This window comes from Balaenoptera musculus, chromosome 13, assembly GCF_009873245.2.
Source record: "Balaenoptera musculus isolate JJ_BM4_2016_0621 chromosome 13, mBalMus1.pri.v3, whole genome shotgun sequence".
Lineage (NCBI taxonomy): Eukaryota > Metazoa > Chordata > Mammalia > Artiodactyla > Balaenopteridae > Balaenoptera > Balaenoptera musculus.
This window is the reverse complement of record NC_045797.1, coordinates 13554869-13579063: the sequence shown is the minus strand read 5'-3', so window position 1 is coordinate 13579063 and position 24195 is coordinate 13554869. Positions and strand designations below refer to the sequence as shown.

The window sequence follows — 24195 nt, the reverse complement described above, 5'->3', positions numbered from 1 at the left end:
TTTATTGCTTCTGGCTAACTATGAATTAGTGGTTTAGGTTAGATTTTACTTTGGACTTTTCTTAATGACAACTCCACAGCCCCAATGGGCCTTTTTCTCAAGGTGGGCTTGAAAGTACTTGAAATGATCTTTGGATTAACAACAAAATGCTGTGTGGAAGTTTGGGCTTTGGGAGGGCAGGGGTAGGAGTGGTCGGTGCATCTGAGTCTGTGTGGATGTGCATTGCAAGGGACTTTGGATGATTCACATCATCTCCTGGGTGTTTGGTTCTACATTTGTAGAGCAAAGGTCAAGATGAGAGCGTCTCTAGGGACCTTTCTAAGTCTCTGTGGCCCTGGACTCTGCTCCTGACCTCTACAAGAAATACTTAAGTTGCCTACTTGTGGCTCAATTGGCTGAACTGTAGAACTGCAGAACATTAGAGATGGAAGAGGTCTGGGATCCGAAACAGAATGGTGGTCACTATTCCTCTCCTGATTCCCAGTTCCAAGTTAGGTAAAATGGGGCATATAAATGTGCATTTCTTATACCTAAGTGACTTTACATTAATTTGGTTTTGAAAACTCTCTAATATCATTGAAATAATTTGAGATACTCTGAGACCTTGTAAGAATTGGATTAACCTTGGTGCGAAGCAAAGCTACTGGCCAACTCAACTGGTCACTGATTCACTGTTGAATGAGGACATGTCAGTATAGTGAGCTGCCTCTGTGAAAGGGCTAGTGGGGGCAGAATTGCTTACTTATCCCACCAGGACCAATACCAGAGATCACATTCAACAGTGGCCCAGGAGTTGCTCCTATGCAACTATCTAGGACATCAGTAGAGTCCTAATCTCAAGGGTATTGGTGCGTCCCATTTCCTGTGCATTGAAGACCCGGAAGGCAGACTGAAGACAATCAGGCAAGGCCAGTATGATGTGGTTAAGCTCTTGAGTTCTAATCTTGACCCTGGCGCCAAAGTGCTGTGGGACCTTGGGGACAGTTCACCCACCTCTCTGGTGTCAGCATCCTCATTTGCGAAATGAGAAGGTTGGTCCCCTGTAGCTGGGACATATTAGGATTCTAAGCAGAGCTGTAAGCAGGATCATCTTGCCCTCCTCTCCTTCTTGCCTTTTATCCCTGCAGTAACAGCCAAAAATTGGGGTGGAGAAGAAAGGAAAGAAGGAACAAAAGATGAACAGGCACTTAGATTTTGCCAGGCTCTGTACAGTTGTTTTTATATATATTATCACATATATTGGGCATGGCAGTGTAACCCACTTTGAGAGGAGGTTCTATAACCTTAAGTGGTCACCTCAGGGGCCTGGACCTGCAAGTCACTGCTGTTCCTCGCTTGGCTGTCACCTCCGAGCACGTGGAAGGGGCTCCCTCTGACTGGGACCTTTCTCTGGTGCTGGAATCTTCTCCTGCCTTTCACGTGGCATCTGAATCAGCCTCTCTGGGAGGTAAAGGAAATGACCATGGACTTCTCTGTAGATGCTTTCCCAGCCCTCTGCATCCTGCCCCTCACTCTCTGGGTGATGGGTTCCCTCTGGGCAGGGAGGCCCCCTGATGTTGGGGGGATACAGGAGCATAGCTTAGGATCCAGCTTGCCAGGCTCACCACTCTTTCTGTAGTTTCTGGCCTCCTGGGTGGAAGATGCATGGCTGAGAGGCCCACAGGCTGGTCTCAGCTAGTTTGGCTTAGCTGGGTGTCAGTTGTGCAGTGGGATTTTGTCTTCAGTACATTCTGTATCTATTACATGGTGAGGTGTGTAGTGTTGTAGGTAATTGGAGGGTCAGGTCTAGGCTGGAAGGGGGTTGCAATGTCATCTGCTCTCGCTAACCACCTTCAACCCCAAAGCCATGTCCCCCAATAAACACAAAAGTGAACAATGCAGTGGGCTAATAAAGAGCTAGCCTTTATTTGCCTCAGAGGTCTCCAGGCATAAGTCTCCTCACATAAATTAGGTCTGAACCATTGGACCAAAGGTTAAGGTAAGAGGGGGCTTATAATTAGACACCGAACAGGCCAAGCTTCTGGGTAACTGAATGTGCGTGTTTCTGAGAGAAGCAGTCTCCAAAGTAACCAGAAATGACTATCAAGTCTTCTCTTGTTTGGAGTTTTTGCCTTATTTCTCCATTCCTTTGTTACGGACAATCAGTAGCTAAATGCACTGGGAGAATTGCAGGCGTGGAAGCTTTGTATGCTTTTATGATGGAGGCCAGACCTCTACTGGGAGTCTATTTGAGCTGATTCCAGAGCAATTAGCTGATTGGAGCAGATTTGATGGTTATAATGAGTAGAGCAGAACTATCCAGAAAACTGTCCTTTACATCACATCTCCCCCTTTGGTGGGGGGGAATGGAGTTTTCTCAGTGTTAGTGGAGGTCGTTATCTTTGAGACTCAACTTCTTGAAACCTTGAAGAGCATACATCCCACCCTGGATTTGATGGACTCTTCTGCTTTACCCTGCTCCAGAATTGAACTCCGGGCCCTGGGCAAGATCTCAGAAGGAGAGGAGTTGACCGTGTCATATATCGACTTCCTTAACGTCAGCGAAGAACGCAAGAGGCAGCTGAAGAAGCAGTACTACTTTGACTGCACGTGTGAGCACTGCCAGAAAGGGCTGAAGGACGACCTCTTCCTGGGTGTGAAAGACGACCCGAAGGTACAGGCAGCCCCACTTCTGGGGTGCTTCTGGGTATCTTCCCCAAGAGCCGGGCAAGGGCAGATTCCACAGCTAACCAAGGCACCACTGCCCTGGTGGACAGAGTGGGTGGTGGACAGAGCACGCAGATGGGTCCCAGCTAGCGTCCTGGTACCACTGCTTGCCAGGTGTTTGAGTTTGGGGAAGTCACTCTGTTTTCTCATTTGTAAAATAGGAATGATGGCACCCACTACAAGGGGCTGTTATGAGGATTAAACAAGATGATATATGTAAAAGGAGTGGCATAGAGAGTAGACACTCAGTAAATTTAAGTTCCTCCTTCTTGCCCCTTTGCAGGTTAAGTGATGCTGCGAATTCCATATAGAGAGACCAGATGGGCAAAGAGATTTGTTGTCGGGTTATCACAAAGATATTCCTAGTCCCATGGAAATGGGTAATGGGGAGATTGGGCAATGTTTAGATTGCTTAATATGCTTAATTCCTGAGTAACTGTTGCCTAATTGATGGTGAGACCACTGAGCATTGGAAGTCTTACCAAAGGGGGATGTCAGGGGCTCTGCTGAGTTGGGAGAGAGCTAGGCTGCCAGGTGTCAAAGTAGCTGATTAAAGCAGCAAGCCTTTAATCACTTCCGATGATGGTAAAGCAGGAGGCTGAGACTGGAGAGGGCGCTGACTCCCCCTGGTCCATTTTCCCCCCATGGGAAGGCACACAGGTGGAGAGTCAGATGGGTCAGCATAGATGTGAGGGTCGGCTCCCTGCTGAGGCACCCAGAACAAAAGGCTCCAGCAGTTTTAGGGACCCTGAGGAGCGGGTGTTGGGGAGGAAGGTGGGGGAAGGGTGAGGAGTGGAAAAGTACTGGGTACAGAGTCAGAGTGGGGAAAAGTGTCTTCAAATCTCCCCCAGCGCCCCCTTCACAATAAGCAGGCCTTCGTAGAGGCTCCTGAAGAAGACCTCAAGACCTCAGATCATCAACTATACTTCAATTAAAAAAAAAAAAAGAGAGAGAGAGACTTAGGAATGAAGGCACCTGGGCCAAGAATGCAAATTTGCATCTGCTAGTCTCAAACTCCCAATACTTCCCTCCCCCATCCCCCTCCCTCTTGGCAACCACAAGTTTCTACTCTAGTCTGTGAGTCTGTTTCTGTTTCATAGATAAGTTCATTTGTGTCACATTTTAGATTCCACATATAAGTGATATCATATGGTATTTGTCTTTCTCTTTCTGACTTACTTTGCTTAGTGTGATAATCTCTAGGTCCATCCATGTAGCTGCAAATCACATTATTTCATTCTTTTTTATGGCCGAGTAATATTCCATTGTATATATGTACCATATCTTCTTTATCCATTCATCTGTCGATGGACATTTAGGTTGTTTCCATGTCTTGGTAATTGTAAAAGTTGAGCTCTATTTCTTAAGGGAAAAGAGTTAAGGGGCTGAACATTGACATATGAATTCGTTTCCTAGGGCTGCCATAACACAGTACCCCAAACTGGGTGGCTTACAATAGAAATGTATTGTTTCTCAGTTCTGGAGGCTAAAATCTGAAATCAAGGTCTTGGCAGGGCTGGTTCCTTTTGAGGGCTGTGAAAGAAGGATCTGTTCTAGGCCTCTTTCTTTGGCTTGTAGCTAGCCCTGGGCCTTTTCACATGGTCTTCTCCTCATGTGTCTCTTTCTCTTCACCTGGCACTGTTTTTTAAGAACACCAGTGCTGTTGGATTAAGGGCCCACCCTACTTGAGTATGACCTCATCTTAACAAATTACATCTGCAATGACCCTATTTCTAAATAAGGTCAGATTCTGAGGTACTGGGGGTTAAGACTGCAACATAGGAATTTAACTTTGGGGGGATGAAATTCAACCCATAACACTGTGTATGCTACCATCTATGAAAATTAAAATTAAATTTATTAAATTATTTAAATTAAAATGGACACATGCGCTCACACAGATTCACTCACCCCACATGGGTGTGCAAGCAGAGTCAGTCTCTAAACAGACAGAAGTAGGAGGAGGAATCTGTAACCAATGGATCAACAATGCCTAGTGTGGAGAAGTTGAGAGTCATCCCTCCCAGGCAGGATACAAAACAGTCAGGAATGTGTTCCTTATAGGAACAACCCCATTTTCACAGAATCAAAGGTTCTGTTTTCCAGGAAATGTGTATTGACACGTATGTGTGGGTCACTGAACACAGTACCACAGGAGCTACAGAAAAGAATAAGCTACTGTGTCCACCCTCACCCTGACCTTCCAGAACCTGCAGGATAACATGTGTCTTATCAGCAAGCCAGCCAGCCTTCCCTCCTGGTGCCTGGCCCTGAGTATTTTTTTCATAACTTGCTTCCACCACTACCTAATTTTTTAAAGAGGCCAGACCCTCTTTTCTCCCTTCAGAAATTAAGTGAAACAACTGTGTAGTCATTTCTCTAAATTTTTCAATATTTACCTGGCAATTCCAATAGTTAAATAAGTGATGTGTGGCTGTTAGTTCTGTCCCTTCACTTTAGATACGCTTACCAGCTGGTGACTGTATGCCCACGTCTTTCAGTCTGAATTAGCAGAGCTGACATCTCTCTTGATATAAAACATTGATGATTTCTGCTTGAACCGACCTGGATTCAAAGCAAAAGCTGTCTATTTATATCACATTGGGTTTCTCTGTTAAAATAAATAATTCAAAATAAAAATGACTCAACCAAAACAAGTAAGCAGTATAAAAAATTGAGTATAACTTTCTAAAAGCAAATGCATCTGAAGGCATAATAAAAAGCCATTATATTGTAGTGGAAAGAATACTGAAGAATTAGGAGGCCTGTGTTCTAGTTCTGGCTGTGACCCTGAACGTCTGAGCTTGGGCAAGTCTCTTCCTTGTGGGTCTCAGTTTCCTCATCTGTAAAGTGGAGCATTGGACTAACTTATTAACAGTTCCTTCAAGCTTTTCTATCTATGATGTCATCACAGTTGCTTTTCTTTCTTTATTTAAATAATGCTTTATCCCAGCCTGATAAGCTCTTTTCTATACACCAGGCTTTGTGACTCATCTTCAAACCTTAAATTGGCATCAAAATTGTTTCTGACTCCTATGTATATATTATAAATAACTAAATAAATATAATAAAAACATACACATATAGACCTGCATAAAAATAAAAACCAAATATTTTAAAAATGAGAAAAAAACACCAATTTCCCCCGATTGTAGCTTTGGACCCTCCTTGTTTAGGCTGTTTGGTTCTCTCTCTCTCTCTCTCTCTCTCTCTCTCTCTCCAGCCTTCAGCTATGGTTTTCACCATAGGAATGTTCCAGTTTTTCAAGGTTGGGGATCTAATGTCCCTCTTTCCCTCCCCTCCTCTGGCTTCTACCCCTTCTCCTCTGGCTCCTTTCTCTTCCTCCCTGTTTTCTATTAATTGCGGTGCTCCTGGAGAGCGGACCCTCTTTCTGTGGGGTTCCTTAAATCCTATCTGCAGATCAGGTTTTCCTGCCTTTACTCCGAAAAGGGAGCCAAGTGGAACAGCCCATTTCCCTTCTCGGAATAGCTTTATCACATGTTGCATGTGTCAGTTAACAACCTTTCAGCCAGGTTGTTTTGAGAACCTTGGCAGTTGCCTCCTTGAAAAAATTTAATTCCCTTCCAGAGCTTAAAGTAACGCTCTTCCTTACAACATCAAATTGAGCAAGGCTTTTATTAACACCTAACAGCTTGGTATTCCCTGAATTTACCCTGCAAGATATTGATTACTCCAGAAGATTCACTGAGAATTTTCAGTTTTAAAGACAATGGAACTTAACAGTAGATTGGAGACTAGATGTCTCCATAAACTAGATGTGATTTTGTGAGCCAACACTTGGGCAACAAACTACAGGTGAAACTAAAGATGTACGTTAGATGGATGGGTGACGCACCTCCGAACCACCAGTCACAGAACTCCACACAACCAGGCAAGATATGGACTCCTCTTACTAATGTGCTTGATTCAAACGGGCTAAGGAAGGCAGACACACACTGAAATGACTGGTCTTGGGACCAAGACATGGTCTGCTAACTAACAGAGTGCTGAGTAGCACTCGGGCGGGAAGCCAACGTTCGGGTCGTCAGGCAGGAAGGCAGACAGAAGCCAGAAATCTCAGCCAAATCAAAGGTCAAGGCGAAAGTTAAGACAGGAGTGAGACCTGCCAGAAGAAGTCAGAGCACTGATGGATGCATCAAATGTTGGAGTCAGGCTGTGAGACAATTACAGAAACAAATACAGAAGAATTGCAGGGAGGCCCAGATACAGAAGGATATGGAAATGAAGGTAGTCAGAATTTTAGGGATAATCAAGAACTCTGCAGAAGCCAAAGTAGGTGAGGTGAGGAGAAGAATAAATATAATCCCACTTCCTTAAGTGATCTTGACCCTGAAGCAAGCTGTCCTGGGTTCGGGTTCTCCTATTACAAGATGGACACTGTGGAACTGGCTCAAGATAGCTGGGAGCCTGAGGGAAGACCCTTGATCTCCATGTATTAGGGGGCTGTATTTTTAAGGGAACAGATGCCCATTCTCCTGTTACTTTTTGGTAGTTTAGTGACTGTGACCTCACAAAATAATGTGAGCAGCAGATATAAACACAGCTGTTGATCCCGATTCTTTGTGGTGAAAAAATTGGACGACCAGAGAACTGATTAAATTATTCTAGTTTTGTACAGTGGAAAACTCTAGTTATTAAAAAGGCAATAGAGGTATTTTTATATTTATATGGGAAAATATCCACAATCTACTGCATGAAAAAAAAACAGGCAATAGACAGAAATATGTTATTATGCCAGTTAGAAAAAGATTGATGCTATTGACATATGCACTCATGCATGTGTGTACATGCAGGACTGCAATTCAGCCAGAACACACTGATACTGTCATATACACATACTCTTTGTTGATGTGTCTGTGCCTTTGATTGGTCAGTGCCTTTCCTGTACCAGTTGTTAAATAGTTTAAATATTTTTCCTCTGTATACTCATTGGAAAATACTCCTCAACGTACTGTGTCCATCTTTGTGTGGGTTCTGGGGATTTCTACTTTTTTCTCCATACTTTTTAATATGTTTTAATTTTTTACAGTTTGCATATGTTAATTTTACAGTCAGAATAAATAATAAAGGTATTTTTATTTTGGAAAAAAGTTATATTAGATTTGCCCAAGCAAAAAAAAATCTTTTTTTCAGAAAAGAACTTCTCTTTCTTTAGTATTTTTTTTTTTTTTTTTTTTTGCTGTTGAGTTTTTTTGGGTTTTTTTGCCACGTGGTATGCGGGATCTTAGTTCCCTGACCAGGGACCGAACCTGTGACCCCTGCAGTGGAAGCGAGGAGTCTTAACCACTGAACTGCCAGGAAAGTCCCCCCAGAAAAGAGCTTCTGATATGGATAAACATAGCAAGCAAACTTTTCCTTTGGTCGTTGAGAAATTTGGCACTTTTTCTTCAAAATTATTGTGCCTTCATTGGAACTGGCTTCTTAATTATGGTACCTCAAATATCAAAACCTCATTTTCTTTTTACAAGATCACTAGACTGCTTAGGCAAACATAGGGAGCCTGGTAGGTCTAGATTTCACAGCTGACAAGTTCTCTCATGATATCCTTTTGGTCTAGACAAGGAAATATAGACTGGATGCAGAGACACTTGGAAGGGTTGACAGCCCATAGCCACAGGGCCCTCTTTAATGAGCTCCAATGGCAAACTGGAGTATGATATTTTTTGGTCAAGTCCCCGGCCTCTGTCCTCAACCACTGGACCACCAGGGAAGTCCTGATCTATAGGGACCTTGAGCGGCATTTATAGAACTGAAGCATTCAATGAAGAAGGCATTAATCTTGTACTACAGTGAATGTCAAAGGTGGCAGCTGTTCAAAGGTGCAGTGGGTTGCCTCACAAAGGGGTCTCCAACTCAATGTCCCTCCCTTTCCCAGCCCTCTCAGGAGGTGGTGAAGGAGATGATACAATTCTCCAAGGATACGCTGGAAAAAATTGACAAGGCTCGCTCCGAGGGTTTGTACCACAAGGTAAGAATTCATTTTTATAGGGGGTGGGGGTGGGGAGGAGGGCAGAAAGATTCTCTAGTAAAGGAGGGAAATGGTGGTGGTGGAGGGGTGAAGATGGAGAGGCTAGGAAACAGGTTGTTTTTCTGGAAGATGTCCCTTGGCTGAGACCATGACTCTTCTTGCCCTTAAGCATTTAGCACCTTTTAGGGGTGTGTTCTCAGTGACCGTTCAACTCACTGAAACTGGGTTTGAGGAGAGCACAGGCAGCCTGACAGATGTCCTGGGGCTGGGGATGTCTGTGATATCAGGGATGGAGGAATGGAAATGGCAGTGGGTGTCTTGCTTTCTCGTGTCCTGGCTACAGTTTCCAGATCTACTAACTGTGCATTCAACCCTGGCTCTAGAAACACCAGGAGTTCTCAACCGGCTGTACACTAGAATCACTGAAAATATCCTGATGCTCAGGACAATTCCTCCAGAATCTCTAGGAGTGGGACCCAGACATCAAGATTTTTAAAGCTCCCAAGTGATTTCAACAACCACCTAAAGTTGAGACCCACTGCCAACACTGACCTGCAGAGCATGTGCTTGCACTGAATTCACTCAGGCAGCTTGTTGGAAATACAGATTCCCGTGTCTCACCCCCTACGGTGTGATTCGTCTAGTCTGCAACAGAACACAGGGACCATGAATCAGTATTTTTTCCCCCAAGCTCTTTAAACAATTTGGTAGCTAGGTTTGGATGGCACTAGGGCATGGCAATGTGGGAGATGAATTTCTGTTCATTTCTATCTGCTTTTCTCTTATCTTCATTCGCCTCTTTTCCTCACTCATTCTTTGCCCATTTCTGAGCCCTTACTGGGGTGACCAACACACGACATGCTCCTTGCCTCCCAGGAGTTCTGTCGGGTTGCAGGGAGAGAGTCCCATGAACAAAGCGTTGCTGTACAGTATGGAAAATCTATGGCAGAGGCTCGAGGTAGGGGCTGGAGCTCCTGATTCCATTCCTCTGTCCACTTCTTCGTTTGTCCTCTTCTCTGCTCAAGCTTGGGAGGGTCGGGTGCAGGGCTGGCCGCTGCCCGTGGGCTTAACGAGGATTGTCTTCAGGACGGATTATTTGCCAGCTCACACTTTGTCACGCCCCTACCCAGCTGCCTCGTGGGCCTCTGGGAGAGTCTCGGAGAAAATTGGTTTCCACGCATTTGAAATGGAAAGAATTGTGTGACATTTCTCCCATGAGGGTGACAAGGGAAGGAGAGGAGAACTATGAACCACTAAAATCTAGAGACCACCTGACTTTGTAGGGCGTAACTGAAGATATGTCTACACATGAATCAGTCGGAAAAGCCTGACTATAAAGCCGCTTGTGGTCAGGCCCATCTTCTTCCTCACCAGGACAAATGTGGCCTCCTCCTGATGGGTCGCCCCGGCCTCTCTCTCTGCCAATCCATCCTGTACGCTTCGAGCAGGGCATGACTGTCCAACGTCACTGTGCATAAGGGCCACCCAGGGGCAGATGTGAAGGATGCCAGGGTCCCTCCCCCGGATATTCAGTTTCAATTGGTCTGGGGTAGGACTCAGACATCGGGATTTAAAAAAGCTCTCCAGATGACTCCAAAGCACAGCCAGGATGCAGAATCATGGGAATGATGGTTAAGATAAAGCTCCACTGCTTGATTTGAATGCTTGCTCCATTGCTCACTTTCTGTGTAACTTTGGCAAAGCACTTGCCCCTCTGTGCTTCAGTTTTCTCGTCTGGGAGAATGGGAATATTAGTAGTGCCTATCTCATTGCGTTGTTGTGAGACGAAGTACGTATATATGTATGAACATGGCTTTCATAACTCCCTACTGGCTTCTATGATAACTCCTCATTCTGCCATGTCAGCTGTGTCTCCCACGGTTACCCTTGCCATCCCTACATCTTAAGCCAAACAGGACCATTTTGCTATTCAGATCACAAACTGGTGCTTTCCCTTCTCTGCTGGCAATTTCCTCAAGCTTCGAAGAGCGAGTGTCCAATGCCACCGTGATGCTCCCATATGTGAATTAAGCATGTGCTCTGGTGCAGGGATAACGGACAGGGCCTGTGTCTCCTAGGTTGTGAAATTATGCCGGGAGTGCCTGCAGAAGCAGGAGCCAGTGTTTGCTGACACCAACATCTACACGCTGCGGATGCTGAGTACCGTTTCCGAGGTCCTCTCCTACCTGCAGGCCTTTGAGGAGGCCTCACACTACGCCAGGAGGATGGTGGATGGCTATATGTAGGTGACGATCCTCCTGGAAATGTGTCTGTTCCCGGGATGGCAAAGGGATGGCGTACATCTTGCTACCTCTCCCTCCTGCGCCCACAGCAGGCATCAGTAACGGATCACTCTCCTCTTTATAACTGAGTCTTTTTATCATGGTGTTCTGAGCAATCATGTCCAAATAATCAGATCTGATACCTGAGATGAAATCTATGTGTCACCCCTGGTCTTTCCCAAATCCTCCAGCTTGTCTATCATGTGGGAGGCATCTTCTGCTTGTGGTTTCCTTAAGGCTAAATCTGGCTTGATTTTAAGTGCTTCGAAAGGTTTTTTTCCCCCCTAACAATCAAAAGAGGCAATCTTGTCAGCTTTAGATTTTATTTAAAAAAAAAAAGAGGAACTTCCCTGGTGGTCCAGTGGTTGAGACTCCTCGCTTCCACTGCAGGGGGAGTGGGTTCAATCCCTGGTTTGGGAACTAAGATCCCACATGCTTCACAGCAAGGCGCAAAAAAAAAAAAAAAAAAAAAAAGAGGTGTCAGCCATTCTTGCTTATAAATTGTAAAAGGCAACTCCTTTGCCTTCCCTCTGCTAATGTCCTCTCTTGCCTTATGTGTCCACATTGGCATGTGAATTTGTATTTCTGGCCCAATGAATACGTTGGCATAAGAAAGTTGCATTTTTTTTGAGTGGATGTTACTCATAAACAAAATCTGGGAGAACGGTACAACATGCAAAAAGGAAGTCCTGTTAAGAGAGTGCCAAGGAGGTGAAAATACAACTCTGTCCCAAGAAGGACATTCACATTATTTTTTTTCCCCTGAACTTCCTAGCCCTTTCAAAGGAGAGGGCTGGGGAGCCCCTGAAGGCTCCCAGCTCCTTGTACTCCAGTTCCAAGTACAATCCTGACCCCGTTTCCCCGTTAGGACTCGGCTCAGTTGCCTAGGTCGGAGTCTCAGCTCTTGCAGCCTCACTGCGTGGGGTGTTTGGCATCTCACCGCATCTCTGTGTGCCTTAGTCTCCCTTGATGGTTGATGCCGCACAGCTCTGGTGGGAGAGTATATGGACTTAATCAGTGAGGTCACTTTATAAGTTGTCAAATGTTGTGCAGATAAAAGGTAGGTTGGGAATATGTGTTATCATTACTTGCTCTGCCCCTACAGGAAGCTGTATCACCCCAACAATGCCCAGCTGGGCATGGCCATCATGCGGACAGGGCTGACCAACTGGCATGCTGGCAACATTGAGGTGGGGCACAGCATGATCTGCAAAGCCTACGGCATTCTCCTGGTGACACACGGACCCTCCCACCCCATCACCAAGGACTTAGAGGCAAGTAGCTTCTTGGGGCAGGTCTGGGCTCTCTGAAGATGAAAGCTGAGTGCTAGACTCTGCCTTTGGAAAGACCCTAGATTGCCTGCTAGACCAGAAGGGAATTCAGAAATGCTTAGTCCACTCCCCTTGTTTTACATCTGAGAAAACTGAGGCCCAGAGAAGGGGAGTAACCTGTCCTTAGTCACAAAGCGAGTGGATGGCAAAATTGAGACTCGAACGCTGGGATGCTCCAAGCCTGGACTGAGAAAACCTAATGGTGTGCGTGTGTGTGTAGCACGTACATTAGAAAACGTGCCACGTGGAGTAGAGTCCGGGAGTACAGACTCTGGGATCAGACTGCTGGGATCCAATTCCAGTTTCACCACTTTCCAGCTGTGTGGCTACAAATATTGAGTGTGTGGGCCTCAGTCTTGTCATCAGAAAAATGGAGAAAAAAGGGTGAGGTTGTGACAAAGGTTCAATGAATTGATGTGTGAAAAGTACTCAGAATGGTGTCTGGTGAGTGGCATGCTCTGCATAGCTGCTGGTTGGCTTTGTGCTTCGAGGGCTGATTTATATGAAAGTGACAGAGTTCAAAGGACTGTCCTCAGGCAGTAGTACAGGGAAAGAGGACAGACTTTGGTGTCATAGAATGTATGTCAGTACATTAAGCTTGTCAAATACAAGTGTTTGTCATTGAATTCACTGCTCTAACCTCAGCCCCTCAACGAAGCGTGGCCCTTGATGAATATTTCTTGAATTAACATATGGGAGAATGAGGGTTTTTCTATGTGTCACATGCTGTAATCTTCCCGGCCGTTGTAAAGTACAAGGGAATCTCACCCATTTCATGTATGAGGAAACTGAGGGCTGAAGGGATTAAGTCACTTGCCTGATGTCCCACAGTGTTGATGGGACTTAAGTGCAGGAACCAGGGCTCAAATCCAGGTCCCCACCTAGAAGTTCCTAAGAACAAACATTCTCTGCTGAAAGCATTCCCTCAAGCTACTCTCTCAGGGGTCTGACTCCCTCTTCCTAACAAATGGAGTCCACTGTCAGGACCTTAGACTCGCAGTGTGTGAGTGTGTGTGTGTGTCCTCTGAGGAGGTACAGCTGAATCTCAGTGGCTGGGAGCTGCTTACCCCATAGTCTGTCATTTCCAAAAGGGCCAAGGTAGGTCAGAAACCAACACATCCTGGGGGCTTGTCATCACTAATTTCGGTGTATCCGCGTCCCACAGGCCATGCGGATGCAGACGGAGATGGAGCTGCGCATGTTCCAACAGAACGAGTTCATGTACCACAAGATGCGCAAGGCCGCCCTGAACAACCAGCCCATGCAGGTCATGGCTGAACCCAGCAAGGAGCCGGCGCCGGCTCTGTTCCACAAGAAGCAATGAGGACCTGCCTGGTGGGAGAGGGGCGCCGTGGCTGGGGAACTGGGGAGACGTTCTGGAGGTGGTGGGTTTCTGGGGAGACCCTTGATGAGGAAATCAGCATAACGCTCAGCCTTGTTGCTGCGGGAATGTCCTACTCTTTTTTTCCCAGTGTCATTTCGGTTCATTTCAACTCAGTTCAATTCAATTTAACTCTATCCCAGACCAGTCCAACTCCTCCTACAACTATTTATTGGGATAAATATTTATAGGGATAAAGAAGCTCCAAATGTAGCTGGAGAGGCAAAATGTAAACAATTAAAGCACAGTGTGATAATAAATGCAATGGTAAACTCTATGGAGAGAGGGGGTACAGTGGAGGGCATGTGTTTGGTGTGTGTGTGTAGTGGTGAGGGTGTCATGGAGGAGATGACAGCTGAGCTAAGGGTGGCAGGTACCTGGAGTCTCAGGTGGCCGCTCACCTATCTGTGCAGGTGTCTCTGGAATATTCAGGATTTGCTGACTGGGATGGGTGATGTTCAGTTTCCTCAGGCGAGTGTGGAGTTATGAAGAAGAGGCTGTCTTTGGGCCTTTTAGGTCCTACTCAGAGAACTGAAACTTCTTCAGAAGGGCACGTACGCAGAAGGAGGGCTTTGCCCAAACCACTTGAGGCCTCAGTTTAAAGTCTGGGTTCCCAGCATTATTCTGAAACTACTTCTGGAACACAGAGAGGGAGTGTTTCCTTTCCACACCCTCCCTGCCAAGCCTTGCGATTCCCGTGACGTGGGGCTACTTGGATAATAGCTGAGATTTTTCTGGCCATTGGCCTCCTAGGATTGAAGAAGTCTCTTCAGGGTGAAGTTGAGGGAGAAACTTGGAAACCCACATACCTGATGATCATGGGTCCAGTGGAATTGGCCTTTGGGTCTTTTATTTTGTCACACGTGCCTGGGTGGTCTTTACCAGCTTAGACTTCATCACTGGCCCCCAGTAAATCTCTATTTTATAGTAACGAATAATTATGACTTCCCTTGCTTGATTTCTTTCATTGTCCGTTCCCTGGGTCCTCTGCTTTTCTTACCAGAAGGAATGTCTAGTCTGGACTCTGCACACCTAGGTGAGGACCTCTTTGGGAGTGTGACCAACTTGCCCTCATCTCCTGGGAGGCTGCTCTGGTTTCCACCCAAGAGTGTGGGTCTTGGGAATCAACCAATCTAGTTGTCCCATTGTCCTGTTATCTTCTGGGGTCCCAAACTTCTCACGAATGTTTTGGGGGATCCTGGACAAAAGCCCCCCATTTGAGAGTGTCACCAAGTCTTCTACACTCTCTGGGGCCACCCTTGACCCCAGAGCTCTAGCTAACATCTTGAGGTCAGGTGATCCCATCAGGCCCCATATTTGTCATCTGTGCCTAAAGTGTCAGTTCCTCCATCCCCACCCTTTCGTCCTCAGAATGATCCACTGCTTCCCTCGTAACCTGACCAACAGCTCTGCCAATGTGCCAAAAACTTTGTCCAAAAACTCTGCAAAGGTGCCACCTCTTTGCAGAATACTGGTACCTGGCACTTGGCTCTTCATTGAGGACACCTGCTTCTTCAGAACTTTCACAGGGAGACTGACAGTTCTTCCAAGCTCATGTAAGGATGGCACCAGCCCTCTGCCGGGGACCTAACTGCGCCAGTTCAAATGGTCCCTCTTCTACCCTCATATGAAACCTTCCCCCAAACCTCTTCCCTTCTTTGTCACTGTCACCTGCCACACCGCTGGTCATTCCCCCACATTCACGGTCTTCTTTTCCATCCCCTCTTCCTCAAATTTGGTGTCTTCAAAGTCCACTTTCACAAACCATCTAAACCACTTGTTTTACAGATTCTTTATTTACTCAATTCCAGGTGTCTTTCCATTTCCTCCATTAAAACCCTCTCTTAGTTACACCCTGGACACTGTCATCACCCATAATTTCTCCATGTTTTGGCCGCCCTTTGTGGCATGCGGGATCCTAGTTCCCCAACCAGGGATCGAACCTGTGCCCCCGCACAGTGGAAGGGCGGAGTCTTAACCACCGGACTGCCAGGGAATTCCCAATTTCTTCATTTTTGATGTCTAACTCTCTGGTCATGGCTTTCCATCTGTTCACTTCTCTTTTTCCTCCACCCCTGATAACTAGATGACATCGTATTTTCTCCAGTGTGTCACCCTCCTCCTGTCTTCACATCTTTCTGGATAACCAGGGCATCAGCCTCTTTTCCTTTTTGCCCATCCCCCATTCCTACTCAGCAGAGTCCAGTCCTGGATGAATCCAGCTGTCTTGTTTTTCCTCTGTTGCACCTGGAGGTCTGAGCACAGCCAGGAAAAGGGCACCACTCAGCCCAGGCGCCTCCATGGCCTCCTCTCCAATCTCAGCTGGCCTTGGGGTGCTGCCCAGGCGTGCTCCTGTGCTTCTCATTGGCTCTCCCTTTGCCCAGTGGTTATTTCAGGTCTTCACTTCTGTCCTCGAGCGAGTCCTCTGCTTTCAGCAGAACCCCATCTCCTGCTTCATGGAGAGGCCAGGAGATGGGATTCCTCAATTTCCTCTTCCCACGTTCACACATGTTGTGTCTGTGCTCATCCTTCCCACTTCCTTCTCACACCCGTGGAATGGGAGCCCCTCTCCTCCAAAGCCAAACTCTCCACCTGTGCTTTGGACCCCATCCCGTCCTAGGTCCTTGGGGCCTTGCTTCCCGTTTATTCCTTTTCACCCTGGATTCTTCACATTTCTCTGTCTACTGGCTTCTTCAAAGCAGTTAGTAGACGTGCTGGGGACTCTTTGATCATAATCTTCAAGGCTGAGTATTTTTTAAAAAGGCTTTGTCTCCCACAGTTATTATCTGCCTTTCTTTACTTTCCATTTCTTCCTGAACCTACTGCAGCCTGGCTTCCTGAGTTCATGAACGTGGTTCCTCCCATGGTTGACTCTTGTGGGGACTTTTCAGCCCTCATGTTATTTGGCTTCTCTGCCTCAGTTGGCATCACAGCCCTTGATTTCCAGGCACCATATCCTTGCGATGATCCTTTAATGAGGTTTCTCCCCTGGCCCCGTTTCTCTCCTGCCCCTGATAGGCTGGCATTTCCTGGAGCTGGTTTTGTTCATTCTGGTCACTCTCAGTTTGTCCTCATCTCTCTCTGCACACCCTCCCCCATGAACTCAGCCAGGCCCTTCGTTTAATCACTGCCTTGAGGCTGATGTCCTTAAATCTGTATCCCTTGACCTTGCTCTTGAGCACCAGCCCCGCCTACCCTCTTGAACGTTCTGCAGGCACATCAAACTTGGCGTGTCCAAAAGGAAGCTCTTTCTCATTCCTTTCTCTCCACCCCGACACCTGTTCCTCCTTAGCGCTGCCCTCTTTCCACCCCTGAGGAGAACATCTGACTTCTGTTCTAGTCACTGCCTGAGTATCTACCGCATCTGAGACGTTAGTCAGATCCACTCAGTCACGGGTCCCCGGGTGACCCATGTTTTCCTGTGCCTCTCTGAGATTTGAAACATTCTCTCTAAAATACCCGAAACCTGCCAACTCAGATTCATCGTTCAACACCCACTTTGGAAATCACCCCTTCTGTGAAGTCTTCCCTGAAAGCCTTAGATTCAGCTGGCTACCTGTCTGAGTCTGTCATATTATCCTTGAATCTCCCATCATCACACTCCCCTCATGGCCTTAGATTTGCCTTTTCACTTGTCTGCCTCCACCATCAGATTGTGAGCCTCTGGAGGGCAGGAGCTTTGTTCCTTTATTCATCTTTCTATCCCCAGAACCTAGCACAGGTCCTGGGACATAGTAGGTGGTCAGTTAATGTGTATTGAATGAATGAATGAATGAATAAGTGAATGAATTTGCTTAGATCAGAGCAGAAGAGACATGAAACTGTGTATCTCGAGTTTTTACGTTACCGCAGTCCACAGAGGCCATTAAATGTTCTGTATTTCCAAGCAAATGTGTGTGGCTTCTTTCTTTCTGACAGTCTATTCATCGAACCCTCTGTCATGATGGAAATGTGTTCTATCTGTGGCCAATACAGTAGCCACTAGCATCATGTGACAATGGAGAACTTGAAATGTGTCAATATGAGTGAAAAACTGAACTTTTAATTATTTCATTTCAATTATAATAGCCAATGTGGTTAGTGGTTACTGTATTAGACGGTGCAGTTTTAGAGAATACTTCAGTGTAGTTCTCAAGATTATGGACACTGACACAAATTAAGTTCATATCAGCTCTCCTGATATTAGCTAGATGACCTTGGACTGGTTATCTCATCCATGCCTCAGTTTCCTTATTTCTACTTATCACATAGTGTTGCTATAAGAATTACATTTTGGGGCTTCCCTGGTGGTACAGTGGTTAAGAATCCACCTGCCAGTTCCGGCAACACAGGTTTGAGCCCTGGTCCGGGAAGATCCCACATGCCGCGGAGCAACTAAGCCCGTGTGCCACAACTACTGAGCCTGTGCTCTAGAGCCCGCGAGCCACAACTACTGAGCCCACGTACCATAACTACTGAAGCCCATGCGCCTAGAGCCCGTGCTCCGCAACAAGAGAAGCCACTGCAATGTGAAGCCCGTGCACCACAATGAAGAGTAGCCTCTGCTCGCCACAGCTAGAGAAAGCCCACGTGCAGCAACAAGAACCCAATGCAGCCAACAATAAAAAATAAATTAATTAATTTTAAAAAAAGAATTACATTTTTTTAAATGTAAGGCTCTTAGAACAGTGCCTGGCCCATCATAAATGGTCCATGAGCATTCCAACCATGCTTCTATTAGGATGTCCCTTCTCCTACTAAGAAAGTGGAGGTGAAGGGTAGAGACAAGCCATGTCCAACTTGCCTCCTTTCTCTTCCTCATTCACCCAGCTTGAACCTATGATGGTGCAGCATTTCCCGACCCACAGTGGTTTGCTGGTAAACATTCAGCAACAAAGTTGTGAAGAACCCTGATTGGTAACATTTGCTGATTTTTCTCAGTGTAAATATTCTCACCATGGCCAGTGTCAAGCTCCCAAGCTGTATGTTGAGTCAGGAGCTGGTCCTAGCTGCGTCCAGTACCCCATGCGACCCATGCCAGGCAGTTGGCCCCTTGCTGGGGCCCTTCTGAACTGGAGAAGGAATCCCTGCACTTCTCTGGGAATAAAAGCTCTCGGTTTGTGACCCTAGACATGCTGGTAGTCAGACTCACTGCTGCCTGGAAAGTTCTGGGAGAACATAGCTGGCATCGAGGGAGAAAAAGGAGTTGACAAGGAGAGTGAGAAGTATTGATGACATTCTTGTAAGGCTTTGGATCCACTCCTGCTTGACAGTTACATGAGTCAGTGAACTACCCCCTCCCACCTTTAATTTTGGCCTAAGCCAGTTTAAGTGGGTTTCTTTTTCTTTTTTAAATTTTAATTAATTAATTTATTGGCTGCGTTGGGTCTTCATTGCTGCACGCAGGCTTTCTCTACTTGTGGCGAGAGGGGGCTACTCTTCGTTGCAGTGCACGGGCTTCTCATTGTGGTGGCTTCTCTTGCTGCGGAGCTTGGCCTCTAGGTGCGTGGGCTTCAGTAGTTGTGGCACGTGGGCTCAGTAGTTGTGGCTCACAGGCTCTAGAGCGCAGGCTCAGCAGTTGTGGTGCACGGACTTAGTTGCTCCGCGGCATGTGGGATCTTCCCAGACCAGGGCTTGAACCTGTGTCCCCTGCCTTGGCAGATGGATTCTTAACCACTGCGCCACCAGGGAAGTCCTAAGTGGGCTCCTTTGATTCGCAACTAAAGGAATTCCCATTGTGCTAGTTTGTCTCCATCTTCCCTTCCCTACATTCCTTCTCAACCCTTCTCTGCCCGGCTCTGCGCCCAGAAGGGCTGACTTCTGCTTTCCTGTTCAGCCAGTGGGAGACACTGGCAGGAGATGGGATGGTAGAAGGAGAGAGAGGTGGGTGTTATTCCCCACCACGTTCCCTCTTCCCTGCCCCCTCCCTGCCTAACCAGCACCTGTTGGGTGGTGGTGCTCGAAGGGTCCCAGCTCTCACTGAGCTCCAGTAATGCTGTCCTCCAGGTTGCCACTTCAGGCCCATGGGTGGTAATGGTTTTCTGTGGTTGCTGGTCCCTGGGTGCCTCACCTACCCCGTAGGCTCCCCTTATTCAAACCACACCTTTGTATATGGTGCTTTCATTAAATTCTCATCAAGAGAACCCTTTTGAGTGAGCCTTATTTCCTGCTGATACATCCCTGACATGTGTCTTTCTTTTTTAAAAAAATTCAAGTGTAGTCGATGTACAATATTATATAAGTTACAGGTGTACAATATAGGGATTCACTATATAGGGAGTAATTTTTAAAAGTTTTACTCCATTTATAGTAATTGCAAAATATTGACTGTATTCTCCATGTTGCACAGTATATCCTAGTAGCTTATTTTATACATAATAGTTTGTACGTTTTACTTCCCCACTCCTATATTTCTCTTCCCCACTGGTAACCACTAGTTTGTTCTCTCTGTGAGTCTGCTTCTTCTTTGTTATACTCACTAGCTTGTTGTGTTTTGTAGATTCCACATATAAGTGATGTCATACAGTATTTCCCTGACATATATCTTTCTAATTTACTTCTCACACCTAGTCACTAGATCCCATTGACTCTAATTCCTAAATGTTCGTGAACCTTTCCACTCTGTTCCATCCTCACAGGCACTGCCTTGGTTCAGGTCCCCAACATCTCTTGCCTGGACCATCGCCACTGTCTCTTCATGGTCTCCTGTATTCAGCCATGGCCCTCTCTTTGATCCTCGACACCATGGCCAGAATAATTTTGCTACAGTGCATTTAGTATCATGTTCCTCTTGCAGCTGAAAACCCTTCAATGATTCCCTATGGTCTCCAGGGTCAAGTCTAAACTCCTTACCAGGATATTCATGACAGAGACTCTGTGTCCTTCTCAGCCTCATCTCTTGCCAAGCCTCCATTTATACCACACCTCCCTGCCAAGCAAACACACTCAGATGCTTTGAGAGTCGGCTGAAACGTCACTTCCACTGAGACATTTTCTGAGGCAGACAGGGTCTGGTGATTGTACACATCAGCATCACGGCACGGATCGTACTGTCGCCATGTGGATTATGGGTTGGTCTCCCTGCTAGATGTCAAGTCTCCCAGGAATTACTGTCTCCTCAGAGCTTAGCATTGCCCAGCCCTGATCTGGCTGAATGAGCCTAGGTTGTGGAGAAGATACATGTAATTCCACATCTCTGTGTTTTACTGGTAAGAAATACTAGAAAATCATAGGATGGTCAAGATGCCTCTAGTATATATAGAAAAAATGGTCTGAAGATTGAGTATGAGCTATATTCAACCCCCCAACCACCCCCAAAAAAATCACTTTCTTTATTCTAATGACAATCAGTTGAAACAACAACAACAGAAATGTCTACTTTTGTATGGATATAGACACCAAAACTGACTCTTTACAAATCAATCCGCTGTCACAGGAAAAGAGCCCTCTCTGGTAGTGGGATGCCCACAAGACAGGCGGAGGGAAGAGGGAGGGGTCAGAAGAGACTAGGGGTCAAGTTAAAAATAGCTGGTACCATCAACAGCCATTTATTCAATTTATTTAAAGCAGGCTTCAGGCCCAGATTTCTCTAGGCACCTGTACGAAATCCAAATTCAGCATTTAAAATGAATTCTCCTTTTCAGGCAAAAACATACAAGCAATCCCCTCCTAAATCCAGAGCTGTTCCCAGTTAGGAGGAGACTTTGGGAAGTTTGTCAGATCCCTAGAGGCTTTGCTGAGGAGAAGACCTTATTTCTACTACTTTCCGCCTCCTGTGGCTTAAGAGTCAAAGAACCTCAGTTCCACCATTTATCAGCTGGGTGGTCCTAAGCAAACCTTGTTTCCTCTCTGTGCTCCATCTGTTCACAGAGGTTAATTTCTCTGGGCAGTAACAGAGCTTCTGCTACTAAAAGTCTAAATGTCAAACCCAAGCGCAGTTTCCTAGGAATCCAAGTGGCAACGATGACATGTTTTATTTGCATGGTACTGGCATCATTTCATGGGCTCCTTACAAAAGCTACGAGAGAAGGTGTTGTATTGCCCATTTTACAGATGGGAAAACTGAGGTCCAAAATCATGGATTAGTTAACTAGAACCACGCCTTCAAGCCCACTATTTTTACTTGAAATCATCTGCTTTTTAAAAAGTCATTGCTCATTTAAAAAAAGTAGTTCCACAAAATTAGTTCCTTGTAAAAGATTCAAACAATATAAATAATGCAAAAAGCTCTCTTGACCTCCCACCCAATTCCTGTTCCTGCCACAGAAGTCATGGTTATTATTTGGTGTTCCAGCCATCCATGGTCATAGACATATCTGTATACCTATATAAATAGATAATTTGGTTTCATATTTTAATAAAATTTACATGATATTGTACTGTTGATATTGTTCTGAAACTTACTTTTTTTTTTTTTTTAATGCTTGGTCTTAGAGATAGTCCTGTAACAGTACATATAGATCTACCTCGTCCATTTAATCTACCAAAGGTTATTTCAGAGTGTGGCCATAGCACAGTTTATCTAATCTTTTTTTTACTGATGGGCATTTGTTTCCAGTTTTTGGCTGTTGCATTTTTTATATGCTTCTTTGTGCATATGTTTAAACACATCTCTAGGGCGATGTACAACAGTGGCATTGCTAGGTGCTAGGAAATTCACCTTGAAAATATTAACGGATACTGCTAAGTGGTGCTCCAAATGAGCTGTACAAGTTTATATCTCCACCAACTGATGGGAGAGCCATTCATCACATCCTTGCAAACACTGGATGTGGTCAATCTTTTTATGTTTTACTAGTTTGATTTGTAAAATGATATCTCATCTTACATCCCTCCTCTGTGATTACAGTGAGACTAAGCATATTTCATATTGTGAATTCCCTGTAAATGTCCTCAACCCACTTTTCCATTGACTTGTTGGTCTTCTTATTGATTTGGGGGAGGTTTTTATATTCTGTCTATTAACCTCTGTTATGTAAGCCACAAATATATTCTCCCACATTATTGCTTCTTCTTGGAAACTGTGTTTACAGTGTCTTTTTTTTCATATCAAATTTAAAATTTGTAAGGTGGTAAAATGAATTAATCTTTCCCTTCGTGGATGTTGCACCTTGTTTTAGAAGGTCTTCTATACTTCAAGTTATTTATCTATCATCATATCTATTTCTAATATTTCACATTTATTCATTTAGCCCTTTAGTTCATCTGGAATTTATTTTGTGAATGGCATATTGTAGTCTCCTATTAGTTGTATTTTTCCCTGTATCTTCCAACTCTGAGTTCTTACTCAAGCTCTGAAGCACTTTCCTTAAGTCTGTCCTAGTTCCTGAAATAATTGTCTCCCATTTTTTCCCCCAAGATCCTGCTCCACATGGAAGAAGGAGGGCTAACATATGGGGAAAACTGTAGAGCAAGGAAGGAAGAACTTCATCCAATAGACTGGTGCAGATAAAAAGCCAGAGAGAGGGAAAGAGTACTTTCAGCTGTGCAGTTTAGGAAGCTTTCTTGGAGGAGGTGGCACTTAAATTATGAGAGGAATGAGAGGTTGTTTAACTCTATTGGAGTGTATATTATAGGAAGGGTGTAAAGCTAGATAAGGTGGGACAGGACATAATGGAGCAAAGTTCGGCAACCTATGGTCCATGAGTCAGATCCAGCTGCCACATTTTTTTTTTTTGGCTGCACTGCACAGCATGTAGGAATCTTAGTTCCCTGACCAGGGATTGAACCCGTGCCCCCTGCAGTGAAAGCGTGGAGTCTTAACCACTGGACCCCCAGGGAAGTCCCCACCTGTTTCTATACGGTGTGTGATCTAAGAATGGTTTTCCATGTTTAAATGGTTGAAAAAAATCAAAAGAAGAACAATATTTTATGACATAGGCAAATGATATGAAATTTAAATTTCAGTGTTCATAAATAAAGTTTCATGGGAACACAGCCATGCCCACCTGTTTGGGTATTGTCTGTGGCTGCTTCAGTGCTACAACAGCAGAATTAGGGAGTTGTGGCAGAGCCTGGGTGGTCCACAAAACTGAAAATATTTACTTTCTGGCTTTTTACCGAAGAAGTTTACTGACCCCTGTTACAGAGCCTTGAATGCAGGTTGAGGAGTTTGACTCTTATGTGTAAGGCAATGATCAGTGCTGTTTTTAGGGAAGATGACGGTTTGTGGGGTGGAGATTCGCAGGTGAGAGAGAGAGAGGCAGGGAGATGCCATAGTGGCCTGTGAAACAATGCAAGTAACAAGTAATGGGATTTCAACTCCAAAAGAGGGAAAAGAGAAGGTGGGAAAGGTGACAGATTCATTCATTCACTAAAGCATCTTTGTTGAGAGCTTTCTGTGGTCTGGACATGGTTCTGAGAGCTGAAAGATATAAGGTAGAAATGCCCGAGCTTGGTAGCTCTTTGGGTATAGGAAATGAGCTCTGTGTCCATTTGCTAAGGATGCCGTAACCAAGTACAACAGACTGGGTGCCTCAAACAACAGACGTTTATTATCTCAGAGTTTTGGAGGCCAGAAGTCTAAGA

General features: G+C 45.4%; 1 protein-coding gene across 2 annotated transcripts in view; it reads left to right on the top strand.

Moving 5' to 3' along the window:
- The window catches only part of SMYD1 (SET and MYND domain containing 1), a 41678-nt gene extending 24103 nt beyond the window's left edge, over positions 1 to 17575 (top strand). For both annotated transcript variants that reach the window (XM_036873923.1, XM_036873922.1), the window contains 5 exons: positions 2464 to 2653; positions 8603 to 8695; positions 10774 to 10937; positions 12083 to 12251; positions 13474 to 17575. In XM_036873923.1, coding sequence (XP_036729818.1) covers positions 2464 to 2653; positions 8603 to 8695; positions 10774 to 10937; positions 12083 to 12251; positions 13474 to 13632 — 775 coding nt within the window. In that variant the 3' untranslated portion in view covers positions 13633 to 17575. The remainder of the gene's footprint in view (positions 1 to 2463; positions 2654 to 8602; positions 8696 to 10773; positions 10938 to 12082; positions 12252 to 13473) is intronic.
- The last annotated feature ends 6620 nt before the right edge of the window (positions 17576 to 24195 follow it).